General features: G+C 37.2%; 1 protein-coding gene across 1 annotated transcript in view; it reads left to right on the forward strand.

Moving 5' to 3' along the window:
• The window catches only part of ZNRF2 (zinc and ring finger 2), a 106,628-nt gene that overhangs the window by 50,426 nt on the left and 33,989 nt on the right, over positions 1–22,213 (forward strand). Inside the window, 1 exon segment of the mRNA XM_034644571.1 lies at positions 8,763–8,858. Within this exon segment, the coding sequence (XP_034500462.1) occupies positions 8,763–8,858 (96 nt within the window).

Genomic DNA, 22,213 nt, shown 5'->3' on the forward strand with positions numbered 1-22,213 from the left:
ACATCCGTTTCCGGAGTTCTGTAAATTGTCTCAGTCCTATCTGCCTTTTTAGTGTTTTTGTCTTCCTTATATGGTGGATTCATACAGTGCATAGCTCCCATATTGAATCCTTTTTTATTATTACTCATCAAAGAATGGAGTCACTTCTAGTTGGAACTGTTGCAAGGGAAGAACAGTGTGGGGAAAGGACAGAGAAAGTGATCGAGAGGAGGCAGCGGCTTCAGTTAGGATATGTTGTCACAGAATACTTTTTCACTAGGCTGATGTGTTCTGTGCTCTGAAGACACTTTTTCCTTTAAAATAGTTTTTTTTTTTAATTTAAATTAAAATTTAAGTAAAATTAAATCAAGGTAATATGCATATATTTTGAAAAAAGTACTTCTAGTCTTATAATAAGTCATAATTCTCTTGCTTCAACTTTCCCCAACTCCCAGTCTTTATTTTCTTGAGACAACTATTTTCAATATTTGTAGCTGTCACTTATTACATTTACTTCTATATTTATGTTATATTCTTTTAATTTTTTTAGATGTTAACTATTAACTGCTTATTATGAAAGATGAGGATTTATATATACCACATATCTTCATTTTTATCCTTCTACCTTTTTTCTTTTTTAAAGATTTTATTTATTTATTTGACAGAGATAGAGACAGTCAGCGAGAGAGGGAACACAAGCAGGGGGAGTGGGAGAGGAAGAAGCAGGCTCATAGCAGAGGAGCCTGATGTGGGGCTCGATCCCATAACACCGGGATCACGCCCTGAGCTGAAGGCAGACACTTAATCACTGTGCCACCCAGGCGCCCCTATCCTTCTACCTTTTGAACATCTTAATAAATGATGACCTGCTTGATACTCATTATTTATGACCATGGATTGATTACATTTACTGTTGTGTATTTATCTCATAGTTAAAAATTGCCTCCAATTGTTTGCTTACTCGATTTTCTTAGTTCCTATCCATTCTTCCCAAGCTTGAAAAAGAATTATAAAACTGTCTGAACACAATACTGTTTTCCACCCGATAAAACACATCAGGAAAGCTTATCTGTTCACTCCCTACCACTTACCACCCTGTTCCTCTCCTCCTTGGATCCTCTACGCTGCTCTTCCAATCTGGACCAAATATCTTCTAGACCGGTTACACCGGTCCAAGGATTTCCCTTCACCTCTCTCCTATGAGAGAGCTTATTTCCTTAACTTGGTGTCTTTCTCTCTCTTTTTTTTTTTTCTTTTCTATTTGCTCCTTTCTTTCAGTGGACCATGTGTTCTAGAAATTTCTGGAGGCTGCATAGGAAGGACAGTTTTTGATACTTTGCCTATGCTTTGATAAAATGTGTGTGACTATATAATAGTTTGGGTATATAGCCTAAGTGAAATAATTTTCAGAATTTTAACATTGCTTCATCTGTCTCCTTTCAGGTGTTGCTATTGAGAAGACTAATGCCATTCTGATTCTGAAAAACAGTTAACTAGACTCTCCAAAAATACTAATATGAAAGGCAAAAAAAATTAAAAGTTTGGCAAACTGTTTTAGATACTTTTCATCTTTTTTTCTTTTTGAAAGCTTTTAGACTTTATTCTTATCCCTCATGCTCTGTTATTTCATAGTACTATACCTTGGATGGCTATTTATTTTCATTTGTTATATTGGTACATTCTTTTAGTCTGTGTAGTCATGAACTTCAGTTTGGGAAATTATGTGTTTGGTAGTTTCTTCCTTTTTTCTCAAGTCTGTTTCTAGTTAGTTGTATATTAGACCACCTGAATTGATCTTCTGATTTTATTATTTATTCTCCTGTTTGACTTTTGGTTTTACTTCCTGAGAGATTAAAAAAAGATGTGTAGAGTGATGGCTAAGAACTTAAGCTCTGAAGCCAGAAGCCCAGTTTGATTTCTGGCATTCCCAGCTTCTAGCTGTGTGAAGTTATTTACTCTTTCTTTTTTTCGTGTGTAAAATCGGGTTTGTATTAGTACCTCGTTCAAGGATGTGGGAATAAATTAATTCACCCAAAGTGCTTAGATAATTTCCTGGTATATTGTAAATGTTCATTGTTATTATCATTTGGCATCATTATTACCTCAAGTTAATATTCCAGCTGTCTGTTTGAATTCTTAGTTAAGAATTATTCTTGATTTCATCAAAAGTTTATTTCAGGAGCTTTTGTTTGCTTCTCTGTTCTTACAGTCTCTTGTTTTGTGGTTGCAATATCATCTTGAATTATTGGGACGGTTGAGGAAATTTAGGAAAAACCTCCCAACATATAAGATGGACCCCAAAACTAGGTAGAAACAAAATCAAATAAATACACAGAAACAAAAATAAATTGGAATCCTAGATTTTGGGGGTTCAGCAATGCTAAGGTTTTGTTTCCTGTGTTGGTAGTTTTGTCATACTTCTACTTTTCTGTGAATCTGTTTTGGTGTACGTCTTGTATGTTGGAGGCTGTTTATAAATTTCCTCATAATGAGGTTCTAGTTATATTTGGTGAAAGTATATATAAGTATTGTGACCTTAGTGAATCACGTCAAGAAGCTTGTCCTTTTTGTCGGTTATACTAAGTTTGAACATTTAAGGTGAGGTCAGGTAGTTTCTCCATTTTAAGAGTACCTTTTTAACTGTGTTAATTAAGTGATCTTTGGTTGATATTTTCAGAATGTAATTATTTATATATACTTTTGCATTCTTTTTTACATGTAAGATACTATGATCTATTATGTCATTATCCATTTTGATTCTCAGGTTGTCCTGATCTGATCAGGAGAAGCCCTTCCAAGCTGGCTTCTTTGCCTTTTTATGTGTTCCTGTCAGTTTTTGAGCACTTCCTTAGTCTGGCATGACAAGACATTCTAGGTTCACCTTGTATTTTCCCTGCCCCAGACCTAGAACTCAGATTTTCCTCCAAGGAGCTCTTGTTTCTCTTCATGGAGGAATGATACTAAGAAACCCAAAATCTGGGGTCTGAGTCTGCTTTTTGCTACAGAGGTGCCCTTGCTTCTAGATCCTTTTAGTGGTCTGAACTGTGTGTGCGTGTGTGTACACGTACTTAAGTGTGTACCTGCACAGGCATGTGTATTTTCTTTGTATCTGATATATATTATATTCGTTTGTTTCTATTTATATTTAATTTTAGTAGGGATTTCCCCCTAATTTTTGTTTATTTTTGGATGTGTATTCAGTAACATTATTCAAAGTCAAAAACTATTGAAAGGTACACTCGAATACCTTCCCCCCCCCTTTTTTTTTTTTTACCACATTTTACCTACAGGCAACATGTATATAAACCTTAGTTTGAAGTTTGTATCATTCCCTGTTTTTCTATTTGCAGATACATACATGTACATGTATTAGTTACTCTTCTTTGTTGCACAGTAGTTTGCATAAAATTGCATGCTTTTTTCACTTAAGATAGCCTTAATGTCTCTTCATCAGTTCATAGTTCCTTCATCAGTTCCTCATTTCCTTTTTATAACTGCATAGTATTCCATTGTGTAGATGCCTAATGGTTTCTTCACTATGTCTTATATGTTTATTGTGCAATTCCAAAGAGTGCCATCATAACTTACTGTGTATGTGTGTTTTAATTAAAACATAAATTTATTATGTCTTGAGGTTCTACAAGTAGAATGGAATCAGTTGTTGGAGCTCTCACTTGGTGAGTTTCTCAAGCAGTTACAGATGGAAGTTGGGGCTGGGGTCATCTGAAAGTTCAGAGTAACTCAACATCGAAGGTAGCTCACCCAGCGTACCTGGCAGTTGATGGCTGGTTGTCAGCTCAGGGCGCACCTCAGGCTGTAGCTGACATTCCAGCTGAAATGCCTATCTGTGACCTTTCTATGTGGCCAGAACTTCCTAGAGCATGTCTGCTGGGTTCTGAAAGGGAGTATCCCAAAAGCGAGCATTCCAAGGGGTCAAGTGGGAGCTGCAAGGCTTCTTAAGATTTATCTCAGAAATCCCAGAATGTCACTTTTGCACCCTTGATCAGCCAAAGCATTTAGGCTGGCCCAGATTTAAGGGGAGTAGAATTAGTCGTCTTCTCTTAATGTGAGGAACAGGGTGCATGAAATGGAAAGCAGCTATATTTGGAGACTGTATACGTACCATAGTCTGCCTACTGGCAATCACAATTCACACCCCTTCCATATGTAAGATGTATGTACTTTCTTTCCAGCACTCACACAGTCTCATCCCATTAAGGCATCAATTTGAAGTACAGTTCCTCGAAAACAGTTCCCCTTGACCTGAAGACTTTTATTGAGATCTTTATTTCTCCTTACAGCTTTGAGTTATTGTCTAGCATTTTTTTATTTCCTCCATTTCCTCTAGGATGGGTCTAGTAGTGATGAACTTCCTCAGCTTTTGTTTATCTGGGAATTTTACAACTTCTCCCTTACTTTTGAAGGAGTTTTGCTGAATATAGGATTCTTAATTGACAGGTTTTGTTTTCCTTTGAGCACTTTAAATACATCAGCCCACTGCCTTCTGGACTCCAAAGTTTCTCATGAGAAATCTGCTTATAATGTTAGGATCCCTTAATGTGATGATCACCTTTGTTTTGCTGTGTGCAAAATTCCTTCTTTGTCTTTTGAAAGTTTGAATATAAGTATCCTGGTGTGGGTGCCCTTGAGTTTATCTTACATGGATGTTGTTGAGCTTCTTAGATGTTTATATTCATGTCTTTCATCAAATTTGGGAAGTTTTCAGCCATTATTTCTTTAGACATTCTCTCCCCCTTTGTCTTTCCTTCTGGGACTCCCACAATGCATAGGTTGCTGTACTTGTTGGTGTCCCATGGGTCCCTTAAGCTCTGGTCACTTTTCTTCAATCTTTTCTTCTTTCTGTTCCTCAGACGTGATAATTTCCATTGTTCTGTCTTCAAGTTCATGGATTATTTGTTCCTGTTCAAATCTGCCTTTGAATTGCTCTAGTGATTTTTCATTTCAGTTATTATACTTTTCAGGTCCAGAATTTCTTATGGTTTCTATTTAGGTTTTCTGTTTATTGACATTATCATTTTGTTCATATTTTGATCATATTTTCTTGACCTTTTCTACATCTTCCTTTAGTTTTTTGAGCATCTTTAAGATAGGCATTTAAAAATCTTTGGCTAGTATATCTGCCATCAGAGCTTTTTCAGGGACAATTTCTGTTTTTTGTTTTTGTTTTTTCCCTTTAAAAGCTGTAGTTTTCTGGTTTTTTTGTATGCTTAGGGTTTTTTGTTTGTTTTTTGCTGAAAACTGGTTATTTGAATCTAATAATGTGGTAACTCTGGAAATCAGATTTTCTCCCTTCCCCAGTGTCTGCTATTTTTTTATTATTGTTTCCTGGGGGGTTATTGTAGGCTGTCTCTGCCAGGGATCATCAGCCTGAGGTAAAAACGTAGGTCTTCTCTGAGACTTGCCCTGGGCGTACACAGTTTTTCTAATTTCCCCTGTATGTATAGTTGTTTTTTAATCTCCTATTCTTTAATGTTGGGCTCCCAAAAGGGGGAAAAGTGAGAAATAAAGGGAGGGAAAGGGTGTAGGCCCTTTAAATCCCCTTAAAGTGTCTTCCGCTGGAGTGGGAGGGGCTTAACAGTGGGGAAGATCTGTCAGCAATGACTGCCCTTCCCTGTGTCTGTACCTCTTGGATCAGAAGCAGCAATCAGAGTGCATGGTCCCAGTATTTGGGAGGACAGAGTGCTCTGTGCCCACCCTGGTTCCTGCAGGTGTGTGTAAGCTGCTCCAAGAACAAGTGCATTGCTGCCTGCTGTGTAGCAGGGGGTGGGGTGGGGTGGGGTGTGGTGGGAAGGGTGGCCGTTACCGTGCTAAGAGTGGAAATTAACCACAGTGTACTGTCCAGGTCTTCCCCCTTGGAAGTTGCAAGCCTTCAATAAACTCCAGAGTTCCAAAGTAGTTCCCTCAGACAGACTCCACCAGTGCAGTTATTTAGGTGGGGAGGAGACTAGTTCTCCTCCCCTGTGTCTTCAGAATCTTCTATCCGTGCATGTGTTTTTTGTGTTTTGGGGACGTACCTTCAGGGTGAGAAGCTAGAAATGGGATTCCTGGACCAGAAGATAAATATATATGTAATTGAGTTAGATACTGCCAAATTGCCCTCCGTAAAGCTTGTAAAATTTTACATCCCTACTAGCGATGTATGAAAGTACCTGTTTCCTCATAGCCTCACCAGCGGTATGTTGTCAAGCTTTTGAGTTTTTGCCAGTCTGGGGTAAATAGTGATATTTTAATGTAAAGATAAAGCCTAAGGAGAGAAAACAGTATGTACAAAGAACTAACCTGGATTTCTAGTTAAAGTGAATTAGACATGTGTTTCTCTTTCCTCCTAAAACCTACTAAAATGGGAATTAAAAAAAAAAAAAAGAACTTAAGAGGAAGGTGCTTCTATTCTGATACTGTGCAGTTTTTCGTTTGTTTAAAGGTCAGTTGAATATCCTTTTGGTGGAATAGTGGTTTAAAACTTTTGCCCATTTTTCTAACTGGTATTTGATTTTCCACAATTTTTAAGCATTCTTTATGTATTAAGGATATTATCCTTTTGTGGTACATGTTGTAAATATTTTTGTCTTTTGAATTTGCTGCTGCTGTGTTGTGTTTTAACCTTGCAAACTTTTTTCTTTTATTGCATTGTGCTTATGAGTGAGGCCCTGAAAAGCTGATTGGAAGCTTTATGTTTAAGACTGGGGCATATCCACAGGCAAGGGTCTTGATGTTTCATTCTTAGGGACCTTTTGATTTAAGAGAAGGATCTACAATTTCTTGGTAAAGATAGAGTAAGGGAAATTGGCGGGGGGTGGGGGGAGAAGGGGAGCCCTTTCTGTGCCTAGATCTTTTATTCCTGTGTTTTCTTCACTTCCCATTGCTGTGCCTGGGGTCCTCAAGTCACTCTATTTTGGGTCTTTTATTCTATAGTTAGCCTCCATTCTCCTGCTGTAGTTAGGGAACTGTAGTTTCTTGTAGTTGCTGTATGTCATGGATTGAGGATATAGGGATTTTTTTTTCCCCCATTCTTTGAATCAATCTAGATTTTAACATCATGCCTCACCGTTGTCTTGGGAAATCATTTGGAGGTTTCGATTTTGGAGTCCTTTGTGAATTAGGAAGTGAGAATTGACTGACTTCCACAGGCACTTGGGATGTCTGTTTTCTCAGTCCTGGTATTCTCTTCATCTGTTTTCTCATCTGCTCTCTCCTTTCAGGTTCTTCTTTATCTTATTTTTGTTTTATTCTTATGTCAGTGGATTTTAGATGGGTGGAGAAAGAAACATTAATTTATTGTACTTAGCTAGAAATCCAGGTAGTTCTTTGCACACACAGTTTTCTCTACTTTGTGAGCAGTTTGATGGTTTTCAAGAAGGGGAAGTAAACATACCTTTATTCCTTTCTTTTAAAATGCATTTACTACAATGTTAAAAACTGTGTTCAAAATCATGTATTTCATTTAGGAATTTGAATGCCTGGATTAAGTACCCATGCCAGAACCTTTTCCTAATTTGTATAAAGTTCTGCATGAAGTATGATTCTAGTCTGACACATTTGGTCACAGTGAGTTTCAAGTCACAATGAATGGAAGAGAGCACCTCGAAGAACACACGTGCTCGAAGTATAGAGCTGTCAGACTCTGAGGCAGCATTAGGGACTGGTTTCTTTCACTACCTGTCTTACTGGCTTTTGTCTCTCAGGGCACTTCCGCTCCTTTCTGTACATCTGCTCTGAGATCTCCATGCAAACCATTTTCCTCTGCTGGCCAGAGTTTCTGTTCTCTTGTAAGTTCAGCTGATAGGAGCCGCTGCTCTCTCTCTTACTTACATGTGCCCTTTCTGCCTCAGCTCTTTACAGCTGACAAGTATACTGTCTTGCTGTTTCTTGTCATATTTCCAGGAAAAACAGATTGGCTCAGACCATCATTTTGTGCCACTTCTGGTTTGTTGTTCCTAGCCAAACTGTAAATTGGCTATCTTGAATCAGGTGTCCAGTACTGCTCAATCTGCTTTGGGATGTCAGAGAGGGAGCAGTAGGGCAGCAGGGCAACAGTAAGGAACCATAGATGGGACAGTTCCCCTGGGAAATGAGAGGGAGTAAGGTAGAGCTGAATATATAGCATATTCTGACCTTCAGTGTACTAATTAAATAGACTACTTTAGGCAAATACTTGGTGCAGATTGAATGTTGTAGGAAACTAGCTAATATTTAAGTGTCAGAGTTGACTGGGAAATCTGTCCTATTTGATGCTATTTTTGGTTTGCATTGTGACTTTGGTAGTGTAGTGTGAGAGAAAGATCACTATACCTAGAGTCTTAGATTCTAGACTTGATTTTGCCAATTTTGACTTTTCTTCATCAGGATAATTTTTAAAGGGTCAGTGGAGTAGAATAGTTTCTAAGGTACTAAGGAACTGTAAAACCTTGTGACTCAGAATAAGCTCAGAAAGGTAATTTCCTCAAAATCAGAATCGGGTTAATGTAAAAAATTAGAAACAAGAATGATTGGACCCCATACGTTAGAAAAAGATATGGGAGTTTTGTAGTGAGCCTGTCTTCTCATTTGTATTTGTTTCATTTGAAATGGGATGGTCTTTGTAAATTGATTGAAGTTAGTTATTATAGTTACAAACTCTTCGCAGCCTAACTTGCAATTAAGTAGTGCTTTACTGTAAGTATAATAATTGAAATTTGAAATGCCTTTTGTCTTTGATGCTTTTTTAAAAAATAGAATTAGATATTCAGAATAATTGAGTAAAATGGGTTTCTTTTACTTTTTAGGATTTAAGTGCCCTGTATGCTCGAAATTTGTACCTTCAGATGAAATGGATTTACATCTTGTGATGTGTTTAACAAAGCCAAGAATAACCTATAATGGTAAGTCCAGTGCTTTAAAATGCTGTTTTAAATTAGAATTACCTTAGATTTTATGAATGTTATGTTTCAGGTAAAATTTAAAAGGCAAGGAGCCCTGGAGCTAACTGGTGTTTTAGCTAGGTCTGGTGCTTTGGCTTTATCATTCTTTCCTGACCAGTCTCCAAACATTTAAAATCCTAGGGAAGATTTTTCAGTGTAGCCTTGGGACATTTTGAAGTAGACTTGGAAAAAAAAAAAAAACAAAAAAAAAAACACAGTTTTTTCCCAGCTTTTTTCAAAATTTTCAGAAATAGACAAATTTCAAAAGCCTACAAGAAATTTCAGTGATTTTTGAAATGTAATATTTGGTTTGGAATAGGATAAGTAGGAAGAGCACCAGTAAACAGTGAAGCCAGTTGAAAGGTTGACTTCACTCAACAAGTCTTTTTTTTCTTTAAAGATTTTATTTATTTACCTGAGCGTGCATGATTTGGGGGAGGAGCGGAGGGCGGGGAGAGGGACAGGCCGACTCTGTGCTGAGCGTGGAGCCCCACGCTGGGAGATCATGACCTTCATAAATGAAAATCAAGAGTGGGTCACTTAACCCATTTAACCCAGTCGCCCCTCAATAAATGTCTTTTGAGAACTTGTGGAGTGCGAGGTGTAGTGTGAGGAACTTGGGATAGAGCAGTGAATAAAGCAGGTGGAGCCTACCGCTGGGCGTCAGCCGAAGGTTCATCAGTGGGGTAACAGTGAAGCATTTGAGGTGTCTCCCCAGACTGCAAAAAGGCTGGAGTGGGGGGTAGACTTTAATATTGACATAAATATGTTAGCCTGACTAGCTTTTTTGCACACTGATTTAGGAATCTCTCTCTCATAGAGCAGTGCATCGGCCACACTATTATAGTAGTGACAATAGAACTCTTTTTCCCATTTATTTTCCAATGAATAAGTAAAAGGAGATTGTAGCAATTCCTTTGAATAGTAAATGTACCTGTTGATTATATCCAAACCTTTTTGCATTGTGAAATTGAATTGGCTGCTTTGCATTATCATTGAAATTCAGTTACTTAAAAAATAAAGAAACATTCTCAGGTTCAAAATTTGAGGTAAAAGTGATGGGGCTTGTTTCTCATTTGTACTCCATTATCGTGTCATTACCCTCCATAATTATTGTTTATTGCAAGTGTCTTTAAAAAAAAAAAAAGCCCTTAAATGTTAAGAGTCTAGCCTTGAATTTTGAAAGCACAAATGTTAATTCCTTGACTCTGTATTTGCGCATAACCTTAGTATTCTGTACATTTACTTTTTGTGTGATATATGTGTGCTTCCGTCTTTGTGAATGTTGATATTTGGCAGTTTTTAATTCCCTGATTTAATTGGGCTCAACTTTAGAGGTTTTTTTTGTTTTGTTTTGTTTTGTTTTGTTTTGTTTTGTTTTGTTTTACTAGCTCACGTATTTGGTGTCTTGAAGATATCTTCAAGAACCAGTATGTAACCTTCTGCTTGGGGATAGTCTTGTTAGAAAGGAACCCACAGGCCCAAAATGGTGTCACTTTGATCAAGGCACCAAGTCAGTAAACCAAGACTTAATACCTAACCTAACTACAGTTTCAGCCCCCCACCGCCAAATGTAACCTTTAACCAGTCAACATGAGAATTTCCTGGTCAGCACTAGGAAATCTGATAGATCCCTTCAGTTCCCCTTAGAAAGGTGACCTTGCCTAAAACAATGGACTCCTTGCTAATAATTTTCTCCCCCCCCCAAAAACCCTTCCTTTCTTGTAGACCTTTGGAGCACCCCTCTACTTGCTAGACAGGATGCTGCCTAATTCATGGACTGATTAGTAAAGCCAATTAGATCTTTAAAATTTACTCAGTTGAATTTTTGTTATTGAACACTGTAAGCCAAGAATTTAGCTTTTAAATATTTAATAGTCTTCCAATTCAGAAGTTAGTAAACTTGATGCAAAAAGCAAATGAAGATGCAAATATTTTTAAGAATGGTAACCTACTTCATGGTAGGTAGATCTGAAACTTTTTAATTTGTTGAATATGTATTAACTGTCTATAAACATTTGAAACAAGCAGCCAAAACAGCTTCTTCATAAAAATTATATATGGCTCTTAAAGTTTTAAAAATGGGACAGTGGCCAGCTATGGTAAAAGAAGGAGTTGTTTCAATTGGCTGATTTAGGTTAGAGAGAGTGGCTGATGGGCGGTATGCCTCCCTATTACAGTCTATGGGAATTCTTATACCAGGCCGTTTTGAGGGCAGAGCCCTGTAGGGAAGGAAGAAATAATCACTCTACCCTTCCGAGTTCTTGGCCGAGACCTCTAATAAAAGGTTAATAAGAGAAAAACGAAAGTTTAACATTCTTAAGTCTTGTCTACATGGGAGATACCCTGGGAGAAGGGAGCAAATCTCTGAGATGGTTTAGAATGTGGGTTTAAATACCTTCTTCAGCTAAACACAAAGAAAATGAGGGTGGGGTTGGAAGAAGCTAGTTATGGGAAGTTACCGGGAAAATCATGGTAAACAAGGGGTTTGTTATGCATATTTAATTCTGGGTGTCTTCTCCACTGATAAGATTCTCTTGTAATATTCTCTTATGATTTAGAGTCAGCCTTTTCTTCCCCGTGCTGAAAGGGAAACACTCTTAAAAATGGAGATTTCCTTTGTAAATGTAAATTGCCCTTACAAAAGGATAACGTTTACTCTGTTTTCAGAGCTTATCCTGTGTCTCTTGTTTTTCAGTCTTTTAAAATAATCCTTATACCAAAGAGGCTTACTTTGTCGTAGCATATATGTTACCCTTCAGTCTCCCCAATCTCATCTATCACAGGTGGTGATTCTGAAAATTGGCCTCTTTAATGCGTACGGTAGGATTACTATAAAGTTTAGAGCAAGTTGAGTCACAGAATCTCTGAAACGGAATCGTTTCAGTCACCTGGACTTCTATAACTTCATTTTTGAATTCCTAACAATTGATTCAATAGAGAGATAATGCATCAGAGAGATGGGGCCTCTAAATTGTGTTGATATTCAAATGAGAATTTTATTCAGCATGGTGCTTATTAAACCTTTTACAGTCTTTCCTAAACTAGCTAGAACTGAAATTTTGAAATTTATTTGTTAAATATATATTAATTTAACTCTATAAATATTCACAGCGAGGAGATTAGTTGGGCTTGTTTTTCAGGCTGGATATATTTATAGCTAAACTCTAGGATGAATTTCAGAAATTTAAATATAAACTGGTGATTCGGAGTTTCAGATTTATACTCAGAGATGTTACTCCAAATGGTTGGTTTCCAGACTAGATCACAATGATTTTTTTGTTTGTTTTCTTTAACTTGTAATACTATATGCAAATACTCAAGTCTTGGTAACTGGAGAAAAAAATTGGCTAGGTGGAAGAAGCTCTCAGGGTTGAGACAGTTGGCTCCACAGAGGTTCAGGCAGGAGGCCCAAGGCAGTCTGGCAGGGAATCAATCATTCGGAATGATATGAGTGGTTATCCACTGCCGGTGGTGTTTTGGCAGGAGGGAAAAAGATTCATAGTGCCATGGTGCGTGTTTATATAGATTGCCCTGAAGTCAGGGACGACGTGTTGCATGGTCTCACTGAGTGTGCCATGCCGGTTAAGAAAGAACTCTGGAGACATTTTACAGTGCAACTTAGTAAGTTTAAGTAGCACAGAGATAGGACCTGTAGGCCAAAAGAGCTGCACTTTTGCTGTGTGAAGCTGGTGGGTATATGCTTACTGTTCAAGGGGGAGTATTAGATCATAAATGTTTTCTTCAAATTTCTGCTCGTAAAACTACTTTCACAAGATTTCTCTGGTGCTTATCATTCAGCTTGATATTAACTATGGGTGACAGACATATACAGGCAGTCATGAGACCCTTTAAGAATGTAGCAACCAGGCCGTATTTGATCCTTATCGGAACTGTGCAGGGTATAGATCAGCCTCTGGGCTGAAGGTGAACATTTTTCTGCTTCTGTCGGTCATCACTGCCTATTTCATGTACTTACGCCTCTTCTGTGTGCTTCATTGTTTAGTTTATGGACCTAATAATTCATTGTGTAGTCTGTGAACTTAATATAAATTTTATGGGCGTAGAATCTTTCTTCATTTCTTTGTTCCTCATTTTCAGAAAGAAAACCAAAAGATGAAATAAATATTATTAGCAAATTCTTAGTCTTGATTTTATTGGTCTTTAAAGCGCATTAGATGATAGCATGTTTTGTGTCCTGTAAAGCTCAGTTTTTATTTTAGTTTGCAGGAGTGTAATTGAGGTTTAGTAAGGTTCGTATTTAAGAAATCTTTGCTTTATTGGTGATTGGTACTATGTGTGTGCTTGTGTACCTGACTTGTAACTTAAGAGTTACTTTTCTGAGAGTTCATTATATAAACTTACCAGTGAATCAAAGCAGAGCTTTTCAGAATCATCAGGAATAAACCTGACTCTGAGGACAGAGTGAGATGTGACTCTTAACTCTGTCAAAGTAAACAAATTTGGAGAAAGATTGAATCACTTGGAAGGGTACTCATTTTGTAATGAAAGTGAGGAAAAAGGCTCCCGCCTTCTGTGCATTCTGCCAGAGAATGTAACGTACAGACTCACTCAGACGTCGAAGGTAGGTTGCACTAGGCAGTCGTACTCGGATTCCTGTGTGCACAAGCAGCCTTCTAGTGGTCTGGCTTTCTGTGTAAGAAGATGTACTTTTTCCTTCTCTAGATACGGTCACTTCTCGGATGGTTGTGGTTCTCATTTTCCGTTATAAACTTGCTCTTTACCTTACGTACTGCTTTTTCTTGGTTTTAAGACCCCCTCCACATGTTTAATCTTTCTGAATTGAGGATGCTTTCTGAAAATGGCATATCTCTTATAATTGAGGTAAAAAAAAAATTGCCAACCATGAAGCAGGATTTCAAATAAAGAGTTAATTATCATTGTCTGAGTTTGTGTAAATTTTGCCTTTTGTGGAGTTTCTGTTATATGTGATTTGACATCTCTGTTCATTTATTTGCCTTGATAGTTACTTGGTTCAGTTTTAAATGTGGATTCCTAATAGTTTTAAATGACTTCATAAAGATTACATTATAGGACAGCATTGAAGTAATTTTTTGTCCCCATAAATTGTCATGCAATGCAGTGAAATTGAAGGCAGTAGAAAGTGTCAGATCCCTGATACTGTATTATAGAAATTTCAAAATAGATGATATCCTAGAAGAGGCTGACACAGCAAAAGCACAACTGTTCTAAAACCCACATGGGATTCCTATAGAAAAATACAGTCACCATCTATTAAAGGTGAACCTGGGATGAAAAATTAAAGATATACAAGGAGTGAGAGCAGATGTGATTGGAATTACCACCCACAAGAACTTTAGAACTGTAGATTTTTTTTTCAAATCATTACAGTGATAAAAGGATGAATAGGAAATAGGTTAAAAAAAAACACATGGTGGATAAGACAGAAATTGAGGCAGTAAGTAGCACATTAGAGCTGTAAGGAGAATTAGTGAGGTGTAAGATGGGTCTGAGAAAATTAAGCAGAGTGTAACAGCACTGGAGAATATGAAGGAGGTACATGGATGGAGCCTGGGGCGAGAGCATCTGCCATATGTAAAATAATCTCAGAAACAGGGATGGAGTTGACTTCCTGTTTCTAGCTGCGCATGTAAGAAATTTGGAAGTAGCCACACTGTTCTAACAACAAGTAAAAAGCTGACCAGACTGAAAAACCAATAACTTTTCTTGAATTCACAAGAGATGGGAGGACACAGGGCAAACTGCCCCCCCTCGGTGACAGCAGGTTTGGCACAGACTCAAGAGTGGGAACCACTGCAGGAAACCAGTGCCAGGGTAGGTAAACCTGAAGTGTTGATGAATTGCTGGGGACTCAGTGCAGACAAGTCCGGGGGTTTAAAACTCCAGGGAGACCTAGTCACAGTGGGACCCCCACAGTTTTGTGAGATTGTCCTCTAGGAGCTTGACCAGGTTCCCATTGGTAATACGGGAGAAGAATGCCCTCCTGGTAAGGGGAGGGGAAAAGGGATCATTTTGTTATATAGCAGAGGGACTCTCTTCCTAACAGGGCCTGCCTCAGAGAAACTAGTTCACCAGAGCCCGACTGACCTGGGAGAAGGGAAATATTCAACTCCAGCTCGCGCTAGCCATCCTGTTCCACCTAGTGAGGGAGAAAAAAAACCCTGAGATATATTTATGAAGTTTACAGTCCAAAGGCATAGGCTCACTAAAAGACTGTGGGACAAAAAGTACAACATATGTATGATGGGAGATGGAATTGGCAAGAGGCAGTGTTTGAAGGGAAATGGCAGAGAACCTTCTAGAATTCCTGAAGACAGGAATTCTCCGTTTACAAGAGCATTATGATGCCAAGCGGTGTAAATAAAAATAAAATCATACCTAAAGATACCATAAACCAAGTACTGAATAAAAAGAGAAAAACTGTTAAAGTAACCTGAAAAATATTTTACCTTGTTCTGCTTGTGTTAGCATTTCTAAAATGCTTTTTTTGTTTTGTATAGTAATTTCAAATTTAGTATGTCTTTACTTAATTTAGTATGTCTTTACTTTATAAGACATAAGGCAATGGATCAGGCATGGTCATACAAGAAACTTAAACATTGTTACAGTCTTATCCATTGTATGCCATTATGAAAATTGTATGCCTATAAGACACTAAATTCAGTTTTACTGCCCTACTTCTAATACCTAGCTGCTCAAAAGCAGTACCAATTTGCATTTAAAATGTTGTAAAGAACAGCAATACTTTGAACAAAGTACTAACTTTGAATTTAGCTTGCTGAGTTCAGATCCTTATTTTACCACTTTATAGCTATGTCATCTTGGTTTTGGTTTGCTCTCCCAGAAACTTAGGACTAGAAGTTGTGCCTCTAACAGATTAATTGTAAGAGTCAAGTGAGAAGTCCTGAATAGTTCTTTGTAGATAGTGAGTGCTAAGTAAACAAGACCTGTTCATACTAAGAGATACTACCTTGACTTGGAGAGAGAAATCTATGGTAGGTGCCATATTTAACATGCTAACAAATCTGCAGTTCCTTTGATATTTTATTTTAAAAGCCCATAGTTATTTAATTCCAAATTAGATGTCTGAAGGTATTGTGCAGCAGTAATAGTTATAAGATATGGAGAAGCAATGGGAGTGGGTGGGAGGGTAATTTGACTGTCTGCTCTCCTATGTGACAATTTAAAGCTACAATTTAATTAAAAAGATACTTCCTGCTTTTTATGAGCAATTTGGTGGCCTACATGGCTAAAATCTGAAGTCTGGTTTTGACAGATTGCTTAATCTTTTGGAAGCCTAGATCCTTTCATCCTCCCTATAGAAATAGAAGTACCGTAGACAGTACAGTGATGATGTGTGGACAATGGTATCTCTGGAGATACATTCTTTATAGCATCCTATTCAAAGGAGATACATAGAATAGAAATTGAACTAAAGTACATAGTTCAGTGAGAAGGAAGTTCTGATAGATTTCTAAAGCATGAGGTAAGTTTCAGATTCCATTTCTGATTTCACTAATAAAATTTCAGGATGAGGACATTTCTTTATTTACCAATTCTTGATTTGTCTCATTTCATAGATCTTTCATATTCAGTTATCAATCTTGGCTCTTTTGTGTTCTTATCCTTGTATCACTTTCATAATGTTGATTTTTAAAAATATCACTTTGACATTCAAGTAAGCTTTCCTGATTTTAAATCTGAAGAAATGCAACAGAGACCCTAAAAAGACCAAGTGAACCAATAATACTTGGCCTCCAAGGGGAAAAGGTTTTGTTCCCTGGCCACTGTTCTTGTTTTGGTTAAGATGTGTGGTATTGACAAAGTCTTATTTTCAAGGAATTCTAATGAATAGGAATAAAGTGCATTTCCAAAGTTCTCTCATTTTTTCTGTTTTCCCTCTATAAAAGCAAAGCTAGGGCTCAGCCCACGTCTGTCAACAGTTTTGCCCTTTCACAAAATATTTTATATGTATAGAAAAGTGCATAGTAAAAGATGATCTATTTAGATATTTAATCTAGACCTTGAAAGGATTAATAAGATTGGGAGAGAGGCATCAGGCTCCTCCGTTGGGAGCCTGCTTCTTCCTCTCCCACTCTCCCTGCTTGTGTTTTGTCTCTCGCTGGCTGTCTCTCTGTCAAATAAATAAAATCTTAAAAAAAAATAATAAGATGGGGAGAGAAACTGAGGGCCTGTTGAGGAATAACAAGTAGGCAGGTATAGTTTGGGGCAAGGGAAAACAATGAGAGAATGGAAGGTGAAAAGATAGATTAGGGCTATATAAGGAAGCTTTTAAAATAAATTATTTCAAACTTGGATCTTTCATATGCAAAAATGTTTGTAAAGCAGGTAATTTCTTTAAAGACCAGTTTAGAGAATGTCGAGGCACTTGATGTGGAAGTGGTTAGATGAAGCCCTGGGAGGAGAAAGAGAGCCCTGTCGGAGGCCTGACAAAGAGAGGATGAGTTGGGTTTAGTGAGTGCTAGAAAGGGGAGGAAGGAGTGTTGGTTCCAAAGCTCCCCAGAGTTTCCCAGCTATGGGATGAAACTGCTCTGCTGTGCAAAGGGCAGGGAGAGACCAGAGACCAAGGAAGAGACAAACCAGTCCAAATTGGTAGGTGGCAGTTTTTTATTTTTAAAAAATATTTAAGTCATCTCTCTACCCAAAGTGGGGCTCAAACTCACAGCCCTGCGATCAGGAGTTGTGCACTCCTCCCACTGAGCCAGCCAGGCACCTTGGTAGTTTTTGTAGGTGAGGGGGCTTACATACGAGGCTTGTCTTGGGCAGCAGCAATACGAGTTAGATCTCTGTCTGCCAAATCTTAAAAGATTATACAGGGGCCATAACTAGGTTTAGTCACATATATTGTCCAGATGTTCTCAATACCACACAACTCTCTCAAGGCTGTATTCTTGAGGCAGCTTCTGGGGCAGAGAGGAGGGGGCGAGGAGCCTCCAGATTGCTTGGGTCCCGCTAGTGAGTCAGCCTGCAGTTACAATAAGCTTCTCCAACAAGGAGTCCCAGGTGACTTGAGGGTTAGCAGTAGAGTGACTCAATAGTACCTGGTTCCTCAGCAAAATGCCAGGGATGTTGAATCTTTGCAAAATGTGAAAATTATGAAATATGATTTTTTTCCCCCACAAGGGAGGAGTAAGGATTTTGCAGAGAGTCACTGAATATTTTGTTGAGTTCAAGAAAGATTTTAGGACTATTAAAGAAATGCTTGTGAATATTTTTTCAGGGACCATTTATTACTTGAATAACTTTTTTTTTTTTTTTAATGCTTTTTCTCCCCCTCTTTAAGTCACAGTAGCCCTGGTAATTCAAAATACTTCCCTGGATTTGCCTCAGAGATGGCCTTGAGTAGTATCTCCCCAGCCACTGAGTGGTTTGGTTTCAGGGAGGGCAATATTAGCACAGTGGCTCTGCATTTTGGGGGGATTATATTTAACTCTTAACATTTTAAGTGTATAAAGGTAATATAATAAGAAAAACCATAAAGGATATATTCTAGATAGTCCTACTCCTTTGCCAGCTAAATATTTATAAGATTTATGATTTGTTTGATTTCTTCCATTTTCTGCTAGACTGATTTGGGATTGGGATCTCCAGGCTTCTTGACCTCTCAGCACCTCCTAGATTATTGCTTTTTGGGTGTCCTTTATCTTAATTCCTTTAAACTGTACTCTTCATTTATCTCAGGCTTAGGCCTTTCCTTATAATGCTTTTTGGTGTGAGCAACCTTTTTATAACTACAAAAATCTTTGACACCCAGCACCAAATCTTGGTTTCTAAATATTTAGAAGTAAATCTCCAGTAAAAAGAACCAGGCTCCATTGGTGAAACCGCTGATTCTAGGGCTGGAGCAGAGAAAATAAAGAGGAGCCTGGAGGTTTTGTATTGTCTGAAAGCAAGGAAGTGTTGAAAATCCAAAAAGGTAAGGTTGTGTCAGAGGGATCCAGGAGCCAGTCTCAAAGAGCTCCCAGTGAACAATTTGAGCAACAAAATTGGTAGAGCATAATACTGAGTTAGAACCAAGAGTATAAAATAAATATATCTGAGTCCATCAGTCCGTCAGTAAATGAATATAGAATAGTAAAAGTTTAACCTGGAGACTTAAATCCTAAGAGGCAAACCATACATTTCTTTAATTAAAAAAAAAAAATAGAAAACTTTTTAATTTCCACTTTCACACTAGTGGTGATATAAAAGAATTTTCTTCCAGAATCTTATGTGCCATATATGCTTTCTGATTTTAAGTGCTCCCAGGATACACTAAAACATACTGTGTGTAGCACCTGTGTAGTTTGAAATACATGATCTCAGTGTTTGTTTTTTTTTGTTTGTGGGTTTTTTTAAGATATTAGCCTATTATAAACAACACAGTGTGCATGTGAATGATTTAGGGAAATGAGAGCCGTTGTTGTAAGCCCAGCAACAAAAGACTTTATCATTTTTAGAGGGAAAATGTGAGTTAATTTTTATATTGTGTTAGGTTTTATATTGTGGAATTCTCACAGTGAGGGCTTCTATCATGAAGTCTTATTTTCTAACTTTAGACATTTTATGTATATTATATACAGAGTACAGATGAGTTGCATATATAGTTTATTAACAAAAGACTCAGTTGGGCTATGTGTGTCACCCTTTATTAAATCAGTAAGAAAGATGTATGCTGTCTTTTTTTAAATTGAGGTAAAATTGGTATATAATATAAGTTTCAGGTGTACATGATGTCCTTGCTCAATGCTGGTCCTTTAAAATTTTCAGTTCACCTGTCAAGGAGACATGGTTTGTCTCTACGTTTGTTTTAATTCATTGAGAACCTGTATATTTACTGTTTAACTTAAGTTTCTATCTAGTATTTTAAAGTTTTGTTACTGTTATGAATGGCATTTGTTTTTAACCATTTGAATTTCAAACTGCTTTTGCTGATTTAAAGAGAAGTTATTGGTTATAGGTGAATCCTTGGATTTTCTAGAGCTATAACTGTCATCTGCAAATGAAGATGATGTTTTCAAATGTTTATATATATGTTTTGTTTCTTTGTCTTACTGCATTAGTTTGAAGCTTAAAAATGATATAGATAATAATGGTGCCAATGGGCGTGCTTGTTTTGTTCAGTGTCTTTAGTGTTTCACTGCCTAATAGATGCTTGCTTTGAGTTATGGTAAATATCTTTATTATATTTATTATCTTTTTTATATGTCATTTTTCTTTTTTACCTAAAGCAAAAAACAGTATAATTTTATTAAATGCTTTTCCCCCTTTTTATTTGTTGATAAATTATGTTGATTTTTTAATGTTTTAATGGAGTTCTGTTGATCTCTGATGTGGCTGGATTGAACTCTGACCATGTGTTAACTGCTGTTTTGAAACATTGATACCAAACTTATGTGAGACAAAGCTTATGCTGGCAAAATGAATTGGAAAGCTTACCATCTTTGCTCTGGGATAATTTAACCCAGGAAGTACTGTTCTTTTCCGATCAGATAGAGTTCAAGTATAAAACCATCTACCTTTTTAAAGGTAGATCTTTGGCAGTCTTTCTGATTTCTGTGATCATTAGTGTATTCAGATTTTTCTACTTCCTGAGTCACTTTTGAGAATATGCATTCTGCTAGAAAATAAATCCTTATCCTCTAGATTTCCTAATTAATTGTCATAGCATTGCATGTAACATTTTCTTGCAGTTGTTTTAATCTTTTTAATGTCTTTCGCTGTATTGCCTTTTCCATTCAAATGTACATTTTTGGTTTTGTACTTTTTGTGCCTTAATGCTAGCTAAAAGGGGCATATATTTCATTGATATTTTTAAAGAAGCTACTTTAGAGTTGTAAGTAAAGCTACTAACTTATTACTAAGTACAGACTAAAGCTACTTTATTTTTTGCAGTCTTTTTTTTTTAAGATTTTTATTTATTTATTTGAGAGAGAGAGCACAGAGGGAGAAGCCGCCAACTCCCCACTGAGTGGAGAACCTGATGCAGGGCTTGATTCTAGGACTCTGAGATCATGACCTGAGCTGAAGGCAGACGCTTCACTGACTGAGCCACTCAGGCAACCTTTTTTCAGTCTTTCCATTTTAATAGTAAAAGTAGTTTAGAAGTAGAAATATTTTTCTTATAAGAGCTTTAGTTATATCTGGGGTTTTAATATAAAACGTTCTTGTTATTTACTAGATAATGTCTCATTTCAGTGTTTAATCTGCTTGATTCAGGGGTTAGCTAGGGAAAAAAGTCATCTGCATTTCAAAGATACATTTTTTGGGAGAGGGATATGTGTAATGAGAAGTCATTTTGATGTAGATATTAGATTTACTTGTTATTTTTTAAAAATACATATATATATTTCTAATAAATTGAGTTTGATTACATTATTGAAATAGTCTGTATCCTTGCTTATGTGCGGTCTACATAGTCCGACAGATTTAGGAAGGGGTTTGTTACAGTATCCCCTCTATGGCTATAATTTTACCAATTTTTTCTTTCTAAAGTCTCTTAAATTTCTTTTGGTGATATTTGCCTTGCAGCACTTTTTTTCCTGGCTTTATATATTTCATAGCTATGTTATTTGCCCAAATATTTATGATTTATCTTCCTTTTGGATTGGATGTTTTTATATTATACTCTTCTCTCCTCTGCTTTACCTAATAGTCTGTTTTATCTAATATTATTTTGACTAATGCTTATCAAAAACTGAAGGGCCTGAAGATTTTACCCTTCCTGCAAGCTGACAGGTTAGCCTGCCACTGTTTCATGGATTCTGGCAGAAACAAGAATCAAAGAATTTTTATTGTTATTACTCATAGCAATAGCCAGAATATCAGCAATTTCTTGCACCCCTTCCTCCGGCCTCAATTCCCACAGAATGATGTGAGGAGAGCCAGGCAGTATCTGCACTGCACGCTCAATGAGTTGCATTGCAGAAGAGGAACCCCCCAGCTTAGTTGGGGAACCTGAATCTTTTATGGTGGGAAATAAGGTCTGCCCTTGGCTCTGGAGAGGACACTGTCTCTGTCTTTGAGGCTGTTTACTCTGCAAAAATCATTGAAAACAGAGTCTAAGACATGCTGAAACATGAGAGACCCATGGAGACTTGTCTCCCAACAATTTCTTTTTGTTTGCATTCACCTGCTGTCTTTTTGCTCATCCCTTTCTTGTAATTGATTTTAATTTTGTGTTTGGATAGGTAACATGTTTGCAGTGGTTCCAAAGCAGAGACACAAAAGATATCCAGTGAAGTCTCCCTCTCATCTCAGTCCCTCAGTCACCCTTTCCAGAGGCAGGCAATATTACCAGTTCTTGTGATCCT

The sequence above is a fragment of the Ailuropoda melanoleuca genome, chromosome 1, assembly GCF_002007445.2.
Source record: "Ailuropoda melanoleuca isolate Jingjing chromosome 1, ASM200744v2, whole genome shotgun sequence".
Lineage (NCBI taxonomy): Eukaryota > Metazoa > Chordata > Mammalia > Carnivora > Ursidae > Ailuropoda > Ailuropoda melanoleuca.